Here is a 16477-nt window from a genome sequence, read left to right as displayed (position 1 = left end):
TCTTAGACCCTAGGGAAACGCAGCGACGCCACCGGTCTTCAAACAACACCGCGCCGTTTCGCAAGGGAGACAAGAGCATAGCGCAACGAACGCCGCCAACGAACGAGGATACGGCGCCGAGAACCAGCGTCTTTAGCAGACAATAGGGAATTTTCGTAGACAGGTCTGCCCCCTCCGCTAAGCGTTCCGCAACGAAGAAGTTGCTACTGCGCCTGCGCGCCAATAGCCTTGACTGTGGAGTTCCCGCTAGCGTAGCGGGTTGCGGAGGGCCCTTGCGGGACGGCGAAAACGATCTACGAAAGCTCCCTAATCTTTTCGACTCAAAAGCGGCGCGCGTTCCGCAGGCGGCGACAGTCGCAGAAACAAAAACGGGCGCGGTAACAACAAGGAACTGCAGTTCCTTGTCTGCTAAAGACGCTCGCTCTCGGCGTCGTATGCTCGTTCGTTAGCGGCAGTTGGCGTCACGACCACTTGCGCCATCTCTTGTCTCCCGTGCGAAACGGTGCCGAGTTGTTTGAAGAGCGGTGGCGTCGCTGCGTTTCCATAGGAGCTAAGCATTTTTCTTTCTTTACTTTTTCCTCAGGTAAGTTCGCTCTTTGCAAATTTCACAAAAAACAAAATGCACCATCTGTGGGCAACGCTGCACAAGGTCGTAGCGCGATAGGTTAAGAAACCGAATTTTGCGGTCAATTTAAAGAGTCTGGCGTCTCCTTGAATCACCCTGTATAAGCACAATAGAATGCCCATTCCATTGTACGTAGCCAAAATACATACTATAATTTACAGCCATTACGTGTTCCAATATTCACTTTTCTTTTGCAGTTTCGAAGACTAGAATAACAATTCCGTTCAATAAATAAACGCTAGCTTTTTTTTATTTATTATTTCTGCACTGTAAGAAAACACTTGGGAATGGAATAAAAACCTTGATTTACTAGAATATATTTTTCGTTATTTTTTTTTTTAGAAGTCCGAGAGCATTTATGCTTTGGTAGCTTAGATTGCCAATTTTCTTTATTGTCCACCTAGATAAACGTAACGTCCTCTTAAAAAATGGTTATTGTTGAGGTTGGTTTATCGGAATATGTGTTCTCCTGAACGATATATCTCGGATACTCGTTGTTTTGCCTTTGTGGTGAAATCTATGCGGTCATTATGTGGTTTTGGGCAACAAAGGAGTTACGGAACGAATATTATCGAGACAAATCTAGCGTAAAACTAGCAATTGTTCGCACTATAACTCCAATGATTCCGAGGCCTGGATCCCATTTCGATGATGTTAGTGTGTACTTGACTATTCACTCTCATTTTAGACAACGATTACTGAATTTGTATTGTTACGGCGTTGGCGCATGCGACCGACAGTGTAAAGAAATCCTGTTTTGCGACCTGCACAAATAAGCTCACACTCCGTTCGAATGTGATGTTAGCGGTGAGAACCGGTCCGCGAAAGTTTAAGAACATTATTTAACTTGAATAAAAAAAAGATCAAAATGCTTCTGTGAGCGGACAACAATCTGGGCCTAATCCTTGTCAAATAAAACAAATGACATTATGGGCGTTAGTTGACTTTGTTTTGTTCAAAAATCTTCCGAGCAAATATAGCAATCTTGCTTTATGTTGTACTAACAAAACGATCTTCAATGAAATCGGTAAGACAGACGCCCACGATGCCATATCGAATGATAGGTCTACATGGGCGTCGGCACGTAAAGTAAGTTTGTCTTTGTTTTGTCTCTTTATTCGAAGCATGCCATATTCGCAGACATTCGCGTCATAACACCACCGTCAGCGTCCCATTCGCAAGGAATTTCAGCTTAGTGCGATCTGTTGTTTACCTGTGCTGTGCGGGTAAGAAAATGCAGGGTGTATTTTCTCTGTCGAATTGTATAGTGCACGAGCATGTCTCTCTTTTAGGCCACAGTAGAAGCTGGGGAAGACGTCGGTTTCCGAGCAGCGCTCCTGGGACGTGACTGTGTTTCTGTCGACCTTTGTTTACTTTATAATATTTCACTGTATCGCTATTAGCAGGGTGTGTCATGCTCCGCACGTTATAGATGTACGGGAAATATAAACAGGCGTGTCGACACGATACATCGATCAGCAGTGGTGCGCGATAAGATATTTCGTCTCGGCAACCGATCGAACCCCGGCAAACAAGCGTTCCGCCTCCGGCAAATGACTATCATTCGCGAGGTTGGCGCACACGCTGTAGATCCCCCGCCGGCGGTTTCTATACAACCAAAACTTGGACTCACGCTCTAGAAAATCCAGCGCGTTTCCTTTCCCTCGAAAGCAATGCGGAGAGCCAGTCGCTTGCTTCTTGCTCAGGAGTTGCTGTGACGTTCAAATGACGCTGAGCTCTGATTGGCTTTGACTGAAAGGATTGTGGGTAGACGTCAATGCTAGATGCCTTGAGGTCTACGCACTATTTTCTTCAATCAGCCAATAAGAGCTCGGCGTTCTGACGTCATCGCAACTCTTGAAACAGACGATCTTGCGCTCCGCATTGGGACAGTCCATCTCTGGAGTTGAGGGAGGGAGTTCGGCGAATGACGAGGCTAAATGTAAACTTAGGCTTAGAAAAGAAAATTAAACGAAGATACTTAAGACTGCTCACGTGTAGGAATGCGAAAGCGTTCCTACACGCAGCGCATTTCTACAAACAGCGCGCCACGTCTTTCTTTTTCACACGGCGCTCCGGCGGTGGTATCCCGCTCCCCCACTGCCCAGGCGCGGCGCACCGCCGGCTCCACGGATTCTGTGACGATGGATCTGCGTTGCTGTGCTTTTCTTTGTGCTTTATTTCTGAGGCGCGTCCGCTTTGACCTTGAGCACCCAACCGGCTTCTGTGACGAAGTATCTGCGTTAGTGTGCTTTTGGCCAATGGGAATTCAGGTGCCGTTTTTGGCTGCTGCAGGCAACGGCTACTGACAACGGCTACAAACAACGCCGGCTTCGCTCCATGGGACAGTTAATGTTTTTGCATTACAACACAATCGGCGCCGTGACACTGAACATTATATATCGAGTGAAACAAGGATGACACTAATAACCCCTGGAGAGTGGCAACAAGTGGAACAAAGTATAAACACAAATCTCCAAACACCGCTAGGTGACTGGTTTCTGTAGCACCGAGGCAAGAGCTGTAGTAGCCAAATCTCTTGTCTCGGCATTACAAAAATCTTGCCCCCATAGGCTCGAGCGCAGTTTTCAAACACTGATCACTAGGCTGCAAGGTGCCGGATACACGAGCACACTCCTGGTACCTGTTTGCGAAAACATCTGCAAGCAAGTACGACGCTAACCAAGGGAGACTGCACAACCACCAAACAAGGAGCCTCCGAAACCTGTAGTGGTGTTCTCATATATTCATGGGGTGACACATCGCCTGAAAGGGATCGCTGGACGACTTGGAATACAAGTCGTCTCTCAGCTCCAAACGAGCCCTATGCCATGTGCCGCAATGTCAACGGTGAGGCCAAAAACAACGAATAGAACACGCGCGGCACCGGAAACAGGACTCAATACGCCCCATGTGAGAGCGCTGTTGTTCACAACATTCCGCTGCCATGTGGGAAATGTTACATCGGAGAAACTGGGCGCTGTGACAATGACCGCACCAGAGAACACGCCGCCTCCGTGCGCACAATTGCAGCAACGGGCCATCTTCCATGCGCATTGTCGCGAATGTCATGGTGCTCCCTTTTTCTCAAACATCACCATCATGGCTAGACACGAAAAAAAAAATCGCCAGGGAAATTCTCGAGTCCCTAGCCACTGAGGAGAAGGACGAAAGTGTAACCACTTCCTGTATTGTGCTACATACAAAAGAAAAGAAGTATTTGCAGGAAACGCTCTCTGCGTAAAATAGCCTACATGAGCCCACAGATTACGTTACCTCTGGGGATGCAAGGTTTTCAAACTGAAGTGATGAAGACGAGGGAGGTCTCATTCATCTAGGCAATAATGAAAGTCGACGAAGAAAATAAGTAATTCAGTAAAGGAAAGTCGACAAAGGAAAATATGTTATTCAGTAAATGGTTGTTAGTCCATCGGAATGCACGTGTATATTCCTTGTCTCGTTCTATCTTGTATATTTCTTTTTTCGTTCAGCTGGAAAATCCCACAAGCGTGAATAACCAGACAGCTCAGCTCCAGGCAATCACAACAAATTTTTAGTGCGTTATTGTGCAAGTTCGCAACTTTCATCAACCCTAAAAGTTCATGAATGTCGTCTGACCTCCGAACGTTCGCGGAGGCATCATTTTTGTTAATGAAAACGTGCAAAAACATAAATACATTCAATTCCATGGACGCAAAAAACCTCACGGGCAAGACGCAAGCAGACCTACGCTCAAGGTTGCTGTCGATTGATCTACACTAATCCTGTTTAGTTAATATTACACTGTTGACTCAGTTTATATATTTGGTCGTGTACATTGCTGACTCAAGCTGCTAGGGCATCGACTTCACGTCGTCTTATACAGATCGAACTTTCGTTGCTTATTTCCAAGTTGATCAGCATCAAGAAGCAGAGGTGTAAACCGATTGCCATAGAAAGGGAAGTCGTGAGCTTGAGGCAATTTTAAGGCGCATTCAGAGACTTGCGTTTGCTTTCGACAAAGTTATTTTAATCTCCTGCAACGAGAAAACACATTAGCAAGCTGCCGCCCTCTGAAAGGACCTTGGAATCGTATTTCACTAGAGCGAAGGTTTTGCGATATTTGCGCGATAAAATGTTGCTACTATCTGTGAGAGATCGTCGTTTATACCATTTTCGAAAATTTTTCAAGCCAAGACAAAACAAAGAAAGATGCGAAAGAAATATATATATGGAAATGTCAAGTGTGCCGACTACCCTGTAGATGGCACCAGTGTAATGGCGCGTCGTAAAATAGTTGAAGAGGTTTTAACGCACATGGTCGTAACTTGTAGTGCATGTGTGAAACAGCACTTTACGGTGCTCTTTTCGTTTGGCCGTTGCAGTATCGTCCAGTTGTCGTGTTGCACATTAATGAAAATTTAGTGTATGAGGGGCAACAAATGCATAATAAACGCTAGAAGCTAATTACCCCGAGACTCATCGTACTATGAGCGATTTACAAAAGGGTACTGAACGCTAAGAACGAAATAATCAAAAGAAAAGCCTAGGTATTCGTAATTATAAAAGGAGCCCGTGGAAAAAAATGCAAATCCGCATTAGCAAAATTAAGTAGTATTCCGGAGACGAACAACTACACAATTCTTTCGAGTGAGAGTCTCCGTCTCGCTAAGCTTGTCAATGTGACAAAAGAACAGTTCGTCGGTCGCCAGTATTTCTAACCGAAGGTTTCAGCTAAGCTCAGTGAGCGAGCGCCACACCGGTCCCACGTTTCGCCACACACACGCACGGACTAAAACCGTAAGGTCACGGCGTGTTCTCAGCGCCTGATCGGAATAGCCGTCGATGCCTCTCGAAACTAGGGACTACAAGCACAGTGGCGTTGCGTTGCCGGATGTGCCTGATTGGTATACTCTCGTCTCGTATGGCGTCGGCTGCGCTCTGGCTGATGGTGATACCAAGTGAAGATACTTAGAGTCAATGACAGCTGGAGGAACGCAGAGCGCGGTCTATTGTCTTCGCGCTTCTTGCTTTGTGATTGGTTCTTCGGCGGTTTTTATCGTGCAATGGAGCGATCTCATTGGCCGCTGAACAATGAGAAGATGCACGGAACTCGCCACGATCTGCGTTTCTTTGTGGGACGCTTGCAATGTTGAAATATGACGTAGTTGGGTTGGGCGACAAAAACTACAGTAAATAATTGAAGCATAACTACAAAGAAAAAGTATATCCAAGAAAAAGGTAGAAGTATTGGCACAAACGCCTTGATTTCTGGCGCTTTCCAGACGGCAAATAAAGATATTTGATGTTTTCCCCGAACTCAGCTACGTCGGAATTCGACATGGCAGCCGCTACGAAGTAACAGTCCATGCAGGGAGAAAGAGGACGTTGCGACAAAGCCATTGCAGGCCACGTAATATAAGGCAATGTGGAGTTGCGTGAGTAAAAAAAGTGTCATCGCTGCGCACTATAATAATTTTGCGCGTGCTCGTTGAGGGCAGAAAACTGAATTAGCATCTGCAGAAGCCCTTTGCACGCCAGTAGGTGTTGGCCTCTGCGATAGCACTGATCGAATTGCCTGTTTACAAAGACAAGCGAAACTTGGCCGTTAAAGTTTGCCCAGAATATCACTGCTAGTTTGTATGCAACGCGTCCGCAACAATCGACGAGTTACCTCAGCCAACTGCCGCGGTTTGTTACCCCCTCCCTCCCTTTTTAATTTACCCTAGTTGTTTCGTTCCTCTGTGTGATAGAACTCGACGATTCCATGCTCTCAGTCGAAAAATATTGATGTGATGAAGTACGGTGCAATTTTTGGTACGTCATGACATTTAGAGCGAAGAGTAACTCTCTCGATTGAGTTAGGAAGAAAGAAACTGCGTGCACGAATGGCATACCCGTTCGTTCTGAGGCATAGTCACGGTTAGCTCCGCAGTTTACGCGAAAACAGACCACTGAAGTCGTCGTAAAACGCAATTCTTATTTATGAAAACATAGCGAACTTTATCCATCAAAGCTTGCTAAGGAACCGGCCTGCTCCTATTGCAGCGCCGCGTATGAAAACGTGGGGCGCGGGCAAGACGGTCCACGTCCCCACGCTAAACGAAGCGCTAAAATTATTTGTTTTCAGCATACGTTTAAATCCAAGGTTGTTTCTTTTTACTTACGCATTGATGATTTTTTTTGTTATTGTTGTTCTGTAATGTATGGTTACTTCAGCAGCCTCGGTAAAACGAGTAAGCTCCTTGCGCGATACAACGTATGCCATGGCGAACGGCAATTCATTCCCGGAGAAAGAACGATAACACGGTGGCTGTGGCCACCTGTTAAAATAGTCATCACCACCTTTAAACTACTGTTTAGACCAAGTCGATTTACCCCCAAAATGTTTAAGCTTAGGCGTTCCTGGAAGCAAGCTGATAATTATTTTAGACGAGAAAGCAGAATGCGTAGATAATTGAAATCTCTACTACATGTACATCGTCGACATCGTATACGGGGTGTTGTCGCTTGAACCTGAGGACGCTCAGAAAGCAGACAGGGTGGTCCCTATCACTTGACAGAGGTCGTGCGTTCACGCTGGAACATGATAAGTAATTCTTACAACACATTTCCGTGTATTCACCCACAACAAAATGCTTGCCGAAAAGGCGATCTTGTCTCGATGGCGACGATTTCAATAATCAGTGCTCCAATCAAAGTTATCTCCTGGTAGAAGTAAAAGCAGCAAACACGTCAAAAAGCAACCTTGGCACATATCATTGCTTTTTCTCTGCAGTCTCAACCAAAAACGAATTCCGATATCTTGACAAAATTTAAGGTAATTGGAGTCTGACTGTGTTAGCAGACTATAGCTCAGAAGACGTGGGATGAAAGCACGAGCGCTAGAGCCCGTCCCTAGAATTAATTTTCACACCCATCCCTTTTCTATTTCAGATGTGTAGGAGCACCGTACCTTCGCGTCTTCGGGCGTCATTGCTATGTAATTCATGTTAAAGAACCAAGGATAGCGGTCGCACAGCACCTTCAAGATGTATTCTCTACAGCGTGAACCATTGTTGCCATACTATGGCAGACCTACCTCACGTTGTGTAAACACCTAGTGTTTAATTTGATTTTGCCGGATGGTAATAGTTTCTGCCAAAGCAAAGCAACAAAGCCTGGCTGTCTTGCCTTTTTTTTTTGTATTGTACCGTAATCTCTAAAACGAAAGCGCGTCCGATGCACCTCCCACATTGTGTGATTTGAGAGACTTGAACTAATGCAACATGCGCTTTCGTCGTCAGTACGTTCTTACGGGTTGCCCTTTGATAATATAAATAACAGCAAAATATCACTAAACATGTTTGAAAACTAATTTTGTGGAGCGAAGTATGTCGTTTGATTTCGGCACAATTACAACAGAAATGCACGTGGTCATAAATTATTTTTAAGCATATATTATGACTTCCTCGTTTTCCTTGGAGCACAATTCAGCCTGTCATTAGCATAGCTGAACTTGCCTATTGGTATATGTCCTTGGCTTTAAACAATGATTGAGTGAATGCTGTCCAAAGGGTCTTTTACATTTTTTTTTTCAAAACCTTTAGTCAAATATTTATAGTCAGATGTTATGTTTTGGGAAAAAAGTAATTCCAGAAATTTGACACAGATCATGCCAGTTAAAATGCCCCATATACGTTTTATTTGGGCAATCATTTTATAGGTTTCGCGATTCGTTAAACCCCCCCCTCTGTACCCCGATAAATTTAAATTGTGCCCTCTATGCCCTTAGGAAAATTCGACCTGGGCGGTTTCTTGATACGTTGAGTTTCGGATAGCATGTGAAGATATGGTACTGAACCATTTCTGAAAAGGGACGTTCGAGTGTTTTATTCCTTAACAGATTACGGAAATAAACGTTATGGTCAGAAGATTAGCCCTTTTATCCGATGTGCTTCTACAATCCATGCGCAAATGACAGAACCATGTGCTTAGGCGAAGACTTTCGAACATATCTAAAAATATCGCATTTGAGAAAAAAGAATGTCTTTTCCGGAACAACTGCCAACCACGGTGGACGTCAGGCATTGCAAAATCATTCTGATTAGCAAAATAATTATTCTAAGACGAGTAAGTAGCTTTCTGTTTACTCAAAAGAAACATTTTGTTCCAATTGGAAATCTTGCCGAGCGTCATGGAAAACTCATAAAAGAGTAAACTTTAGGACGACTTGAATCAATTGGGGATGCGCTAAAGTTACCACTCATGCAGCAGGCGCAACACCGGCGACGCGAAAACGAGAATTATAAAAATATCATGCGTGTTTTGCATCGCCGGCCTTGTACCTGCAGCACGAGTGGTGACTTCAGCGCACCTCCGCGCTTCCTACGTGTTTTAAGTTGTCCTAAATTTGATTAATTTTGGAGTCTCCGATGACGCACAAAAAGGTTTACAATCGAAACCATATCTTTGTTTTACAAATTAAAATTCCAATTTGAAAAAAAGTTAAATAGTTTGCGAATATGTATTTTTTCCTGACGTTTGCTGTGGCTGGCAGTTTGTTACCGAAAATATATTTATTATTTTTTCTCAACCATCCTAGTTAAAAAAAAAACTATTCACAGAAACGCGCGCTATATGTACATCACGGTCAGTTCTGTGCATGTAACCATAGAGCTGTCCTATCGACAGTTAGCTCACTGTCAACATTTTATCTGCAGATGACAATGAAGCAAGCTTTTGGATGTATGCCATGATCTCGGTCGGATCAGCCTTCGTCATCTTCGTTGCTGTCACAGTCTACCTCATGTGGTAAGTTAGCGAATTCCCTCTACTCTGTTAGAACAGTAAAAACTACATACAATTGTGTATACCCTAAAATAACTCGCAGTAAAAATACGGACTTCATTGTCTCTCTGATTATCTTCAGGAGTGTTTTGTAACGAGAAGACTCCCATACAAACTAAGCACACGAAATTCAGTAACGAGCAAGTCCGCCTCAAAATCTTTACACCAAGACTAAATTACAAAATAGTGAGCCACCATTCTAATAAACGATGTGTATCTTTTACATTTCAGCTTCTGATTTAAAGAAGTTTAGCTCTTTCTACCTTATTATTTGCTTTGTGATTGGATCCTTCCGTTTCTCAGCGGTTGATGCTGGTCATTTTGTTCCAAGGAACTCTCAGGTTGTGTGCTAGTTGAGTGATTTGGCCCCGTTTATCTTTATCTGGAGTCCTCGCAATTGCCCTACCATAGAAACTGGGATCGCTGAAAGTGTTACATGTTTCCCCTATTTTGTAGGTTTTTATTGTAGCACCATATCTATAAACGCGAACCTAATATGAGTATCACTCGTCGGAAAAGTTTTGCTCAAGCAGGAAAATCCTCGCCTATGAAAAACGGATGCTTTAATTGACATTCAGCAAAGCGTTCTTCTTGGAAGTCGGCAATTACTTAAGCGTATTTAATGAAGTGCGAAGATGTAGCAGCGCGAACTAGCTTACCGATTTAGTAAAATTAATTCACCTACACTTCCTCTCAAATGTTGTGTGAATTGTTATTTTTTTACACAAACAAAATCGTTGCAATCAGGTTTTTCTTTCTTTCACGACTGCTCGCCCGAGGCCGATATTTTTTATAGCTCATTTTAGAGCAACGGATATTTTCAACCTAAGAATTGTAATTGTAATGTCTGTCCAATACGTAAGTTATAAAATGAATTCTTAAAAGGCCAACATTAGTTTTTCCTAAGACGGATATCTCCTGCAGAGGAGTCTTAGGACCACAAAAACTCAAACACAACGACATGCATTTTGATTAGATAATTTGATTTATAAATACTCCCCACAATTTTATTTTTCCAAGCGTCATATAAAACGGCGAGAACAATTAGGAGGGGGATGTCCTTTCTTCTAGGGAATAATACAGGGTTACGCTTGTTTAACGTACACCATTTTTAAAATATGGCTTAATGCTATGTGCATGCTGTATTTTCTGTTTTTCATGAGTTCGGCAGACAATCTATGGGAGGAGAGCCACCACCATTATTGGGTTAAATAACTAACACTTGGTAATTGACTTTTTATATCAAGGTGTCATCGGTCATGTTGCAATTGCTGTAAAAAGCTTTAAGCTTGAATGGAGGATATGATGACGTCAATCTCGTTGCGCGTGCACGCGCACACGGGCGGCTGCTGACTCATGGAAAGATAGTGCGCCACTTATTATAGACACTGAAATGTTTGGTTCAGCATCCCTTCAACGTGTGTCGTTTTGTCACTTTTATTTAAAATTGGCCAAGCCTCTAATATTAATTGTCATCGATACTGCAACTGTAACATGACCCGTGAAATCACGAAATGAACGGTTATTTCAAAGATTTTAGTTAATTAACCGTATAACGGGAAGGTTATTTTCTATCTAATATCTCCAGGGTCCCATAAATATACAGAATAACAGTATAAAGAAAGCATCCATGTAAGTATCATACCTCAAAAATATGTTCACACATTCCTGATGGATGATACATATACAGGACTACATTAATCCTAAATATATCTCGACTGGCTTTGAATAGGTTATGTGTCCTGAAATTAAGTTCATACGTTAGGTGTTCGCCTAAAGTATACTTTTTAAGAACGATCAATTTTTATATGTAATGCATTGTTTTTCACACGAAGAACTTTTGGGACAGCGGTAACTGTCAGTACAGTTAACCACCCCGCTTGACCAGCACCTCATTACAGAACAAACTCGGCCATTTGCTTTTCATTGTAAAGTATCATTTTTGTAGTGTAGCACCAATTGATACAATGCCATATAGCTTAATAGCATCGCACATATTACTTATTTAATACAATACGCTGCCTGCGTTAGACACAATTGCTTCTACGCCGTGACCGACAGAAAACAAACAAGAAAACTTCTCATGGTGACTATACGGATCGGGAGGCATCAGAGGGGCTTCGCTTGTCGTTTACTATCATTTGTCTTTGTTTAAAAAGCTGAAGTGCTAGTTTCTCTAGCAAACAAGCATGAGCATTAAGGGCCAGACAATATGGAAGAAAATCACTCGCAGTGGCAAATACTGACAAACCTTTTATTAACCACTTGTTAGTGGTAGGGACGAATTTGAGATCTATATATTAAGCGCAATATTTTTCCCATTCATACTAACTTTCGCAATATATTTTTATCAAGTGCACGCGCTGTACACGACATAAATACGCTTTCTAAACGCGACTTTCAATGGTAGGACGTTCTAAAATTCAATGATGCCGCAGCAATCACTGTAAAATATCTCAAAGTCTTGGCATTTGGGAGTCTTGTCTCGTTCCTCTATGTTAAAACTGGCTTTTGCATTCCCCACTTATCCGTCCTCATAGTGTTACAATTGTGCAATATGTGGCAGGCACTTCGTCGATGGCTCAGCACAGCAACGACTTAAACTCTGTCATTTCGCGTGGCCGTTAGAACAAGCATGCGTAGAAACACGCAGGTCACGAGCAATATAACCCGCAATATAGCTACATAGCAAAGTATATATAGTTAAAAACGAAAATTGTAGCTGACTTTGCTTCTGATGGTTTGTTGAGCTATCTTTAAGAGAAAGTGAATATAAATGTTTATGCACTTGTGCGTAGTTTGCATGCACACAGCTACGTCATCTTTACTGATTAACCAGCTAACATTTTCCTTTCTGCTTTCTGTGCTACTTGCTTTGGGCATTGCAGCATCCCAGAGCGGGATTAGTGGAAACTTGGAAGAGATGTGAGTCTGAACCAACAACACTCAAAATTATTTTCAGTGTATTTAGCGGAACTGAGGTGCGTGGTGCAGTCGGTGACGTTCTGTCCGAGGAAACAAAAACAAAAACAAAACAAAAACAAAACAAAAACAAAACAAAAACGCTGCCTTCCTTTCCAATAAGGACAATGTAGCCGAATAGTATAAGTTTGCTTTGAAATAAGCAGTACACTCTTAGAAATGCCATGGGTCTACCTTCCCGCAGGCCAATCGGGGAGTCAGTGGGTGAGCGGTGGAGTCCAACTTCCGCTTCGTTAGACCGTATATTGTTTCATAGATGGAAGACGACGGTGATGCGATGCAAGTGCGGGTATAACCGAAGTCTCTATCTTTTTTTCTTTTTTTTGTTGACAGACCAAAGGCGCAAAAGAAACCAACGAAGCTGTTAAATGGCGTAGCAGAAGGAATTGGAAGGTTCTAAAAGATAGTGGACTGCCAAACATCGCTTAACCATCACTGCAATCTATGAAGGGAGCTCCGTGAAAGACGAGGCCGAAGATATCTTGGGGCCTATTAACTGTCCGCAATGTCCCACTGAGCACCACGTTTCGGGTTTTACATCACGTTAAGTGTTACATCACTGACTTTATTTTGAGGTGTAAATATATTTCCGGTTTGTAATACGCCGAGCTCACCCCGAAAATTTCAGCTCTGCAGTAAAGTAGAGGCACAAGCATTTCTAAAAGTGTACTGGAGAATATTCCGTGACACGGGGAAGAATCATTGCTGAGAAACCGCGAAGTGTATGCACAGCTTACCAGCGCTATCTAGGACCTAGAAAAATGCATCAACCAATGAGAAACGAAGGAACCACTTGCCAAGCGAAAATTAATTTTATAGTTCATCAAGCTCTGTCTTTATGTGAGCCATTGTAGTTTGCTATAATATAAGAACTGCAGGGCAGGCTCTGGTAAATGAACATTTTTGCACTCAAATTTACAAGTGTGGAAATTTGCGCGCTTTGTGGTGCCAATTTTAGAAAACAAACATGGCGCTGACGATCTCTCCTATTTGTTCTTGACGTCAGAGGATTGGTGTGTTTATACAGAATGGCGTAGAGAAACCAGTTCTGTCTGGTATTTTGAGGTCAAAGAGTTTCTTGCAGTTTTTATGTTTGCATCAGACTTAAATATTGTCTTTCAATAGAAGCCGTGAGAGTGTCGCTTGCTCTGGGGTTAGTACGCTGCGCCAATGCTGCTATTTTTGATGTCACTGTATTGACACTACTATCGCTCTAGTTTCTACGTTCTGCCTATAAACACAGTTTAGGCTACATGTTTACTCAAGTGGTACTCAAGCAGAAAACACTAGCGTGATTTGAACAACGCTAAGGTGTACGTAAAAAAAAAAAATTGGACAAACCGGGAACTTTATTAAAGTTCTACGGCCCTTATGGCAATGACCAGTGGTTCCAGATTGAGTATGTGGTTAGACAACAAAATATAAGAATAACATGTGATATAAAGCTAGATGTAACGAAGGAAGCTAAAGTAAAAATAGTGCTTTTGAACCAAGAAAACCTTAACCTCATAATCTAGCTGCATTTCGGTTTCCTTTTTGTCGAAGTAAATACTAGGGTTTTTAAGACAAGTGAACAAAAACATTTTCTTCATTCGGGGATACTAGGATTTTAACAATATTCTATTTTATATAATAAATGAGCGCGTCTACAAGTAAAGAAAAGAAGAAATCTAAATAATAGGAGGTTCTTTAAAACGTCGTGGTTAGCAAATAGCACTGTCCGCCCTGCCTCGTTTTAAAAGAGGCCTTGACATTAGAGTGCATTCAACACTGTCAGAGACGTCACCCACAGCGCCAAGTAACCAAACATATGTTGTCCTACTTCTTTTCGAGCATGAGAGTATAATCGTTGGCCGAATATTTCTGTCTCTAATTCCTTTATCTCATAGACTCACAGTTTCTTCAAGGCAGACTCGCTTAGACGAGGGCGACAATGCACCCGGAAAAGGTTTCACGATCAGTGATACGTTAACGCACTTCCCCTCATCATATGTATTTTGGCACTGATGCACTAGATTGGATTTGCGTTCGTGCCGCACTGTGTCTAGACTTAAAATAATAAAAAAAAACGTTTTTGGCGCAAATCTTGAATAACTCTACATCGGCTGCAGATCATAGACGCACAAAGCGGTTTAAATGTTGCCAATGCAAACTCAATCTAAATAAGTCGATGCGTCTACCTTCCCGCATTGTACTCAAGAAAGTGAATCACTGACTTACAGTGGTACCCGATCAAGAAAGACGGCAAACTACAAGGCTGAACAATATATCGATTTATAATAAGCTCCGCGATGTTACAAGACCATCATGCAGAGTGTCACGGCGCAGATTTTATTTCAGTGTTCAACACATTTTCAGGCCTTGCGATTCGCCGAGCTATCGCCGTATATCGCTGTCATTGGCTCTTTGAGTTATTATTGCTGTAGACGTATACTTGCGCTTCTGAAGTGCAGGAACAGATACAGAACCGACGTGATACCCGTATGGTGCAAAGCTCTCTCGTAACAAAAGTGCCTTTATTGTGATCCAAAAAGTGCACAGCAACGATCTAAGCATGTGGTCTTCTTCTTGCAGTCAGTCGTCGGTTCGTCAGAGGCTCAAGTCGACGTACTCGTTCAGCTCACGGCACAGGTCCAACTCTTCGGCAACGAGTGCCGCTTCTAACCTGGTTCGCAGTAACGTGTGCTGTGCCTACGAACCGGCTCCCACGTCATCGTCTACGGCCGCGTCTACAACGCACCTCTACTAAGGACACGCTGCTTCGCCCTGAAAGGACTCCTCAACCGCTGGGAACTGCGATTACCACCCGGAGGTGCCAAAGTGCGCGGTCCCGTAATGTCCCCGCTCGCGAAGGACGCTGAGATATACCGTCCGTTTCCTGTGATGAGGGAACGGTACGCGGCAGCACTGGACATTCGACTTCCCGCGTTTGCATCCGTGCGGTAATACCTCACCCCGCTGGTTGTTCCCGTTCCTTTGCCATGGAAACCGTTGCGCATCATTACATCATTCGTACGACCAAAGCGGTATGTGAGTGAGAAAGCATCCTGGTGGCCCTGCCACGAGGCGAGATGTGTCAGTTGTTTTCAAATGATCCCCCGGAGGAGCACCTGATAACTTCAATTCATAGTTCTCCAGACTAAGGTCAAAGTGTAGATATGGTCAAACGTGCATAGGGAGTTTCAGGTTTTCACGAATTTTTTCTCGGTGACAGACAAGCAATTAGGATGGTTCTCAGTTAATACGCTAGAAGGCTTTTTGTTTTATGCTTTCCGCAAGATGCGGCTAGAGTAAGTTTGTTTCGAGAGCAGCGGTTCGTTCTATCCTCGCGCGATAAAAGTTGAGGGCCCATATGATGTGCGAGGTTTCTCCCGGTGAACACTGTACACTAAGATTCATCCTTCATTCCACATCCCCACCGTGTCGTCTCATACGCATCTTCATGTGTCATTCTGCATTCCAGGGGTGGTGGGTTTGACGGTCCTATTTTTGTCCCCATTAACATTGCCGAGCGCGGTCTGTCTTTCCCCTTATTGTGATAAAACTTATTTCGAATAAAACAGAGTCATTCTCACGGCGGTCCCACCTTGATACACCAATTTATGCGCAGCATTTGACAAAATGGTGCCGAATGTATTTCTACGAGGAAGAAGGACATGGGCTGTGTCGGGATTCCCTCACTATAATTATTGACAAGTTAAGGAACGCAGGGCGGGGTTTAGTCCTACGCACACTATTAACTCTCCGCAGCCAATGGGATTGCCGCATCGACCGATAAGAAGGGCGAAGTAAGCAAGATCACGAAACACGAAACATGATCCTTTTAGGTAACCTTTTACGGTGACCATCTGGGGCTGACCACGAGCCTGCAGTGGAGGCCAACCCCAGGATTACAATGGTGACTGCTGCTGACAAACTTGCTTTCTACTTTTGTTTGTCTTCGTCATGTATGACGCAGGCGCAGCAATTTACAAAGTATTGCACACGTCGCTGGGTCTTACGAGAGACAAACTCGAGTGAAAGCTGAACTCAAAATCAATCCAACAATCGCTAATCGGCGGT

General features: G+C 43.4%; 1 protein-coding gene across 1 annotated transcript in view; it reads left to right on the top strand.

The window, feature by feature from the left end:
* The window catches only part of LOC8038693 (thrombospondin type-1 domain-containing protein 7A), a 287547-nt gene extending 271438 nt beyond the window's left edge, over window positions 1-16109 (top strand). Inside the window, exons 27-28 of the mRNA XM_042294639.1 lie at window positions 9307-9397; window positions 14990-16109. Of these exons, the coding sequence (XP_042150573.1) occupies window positions 9307-9397; window positions 14990-15164 (266 nt within the window). The 3' untranslated portion in view covers window positions 15165-16109. The remainder of the gene's footprint in view (window positions 1-9306; window positions 9398-14989) is intronic.
* Window positions 16110-16477: the final 368 nt, after the last annotated feature.

Source organism: Ixodes scapularis, unplaced genomic scaffold, assembly GCF_016920785.2.
Source record: "Ixodes scapularis isolate PalLabHiFi unplaced genomic scaffold, ASM1692078v2 PGA_scaffold0__279_contigs__length_252992795, whole genome shotgun sequence".
NCBI classification, from domain to species: Eukaryota; Metazoa; Arthropoda; class Arachnida; order Ixodida; family Ixodidae; genus Ixodes; species Ixodes scapularis.
This window is presented reverse-complemented; position numbering and strand designations above follow the sequence as displayed.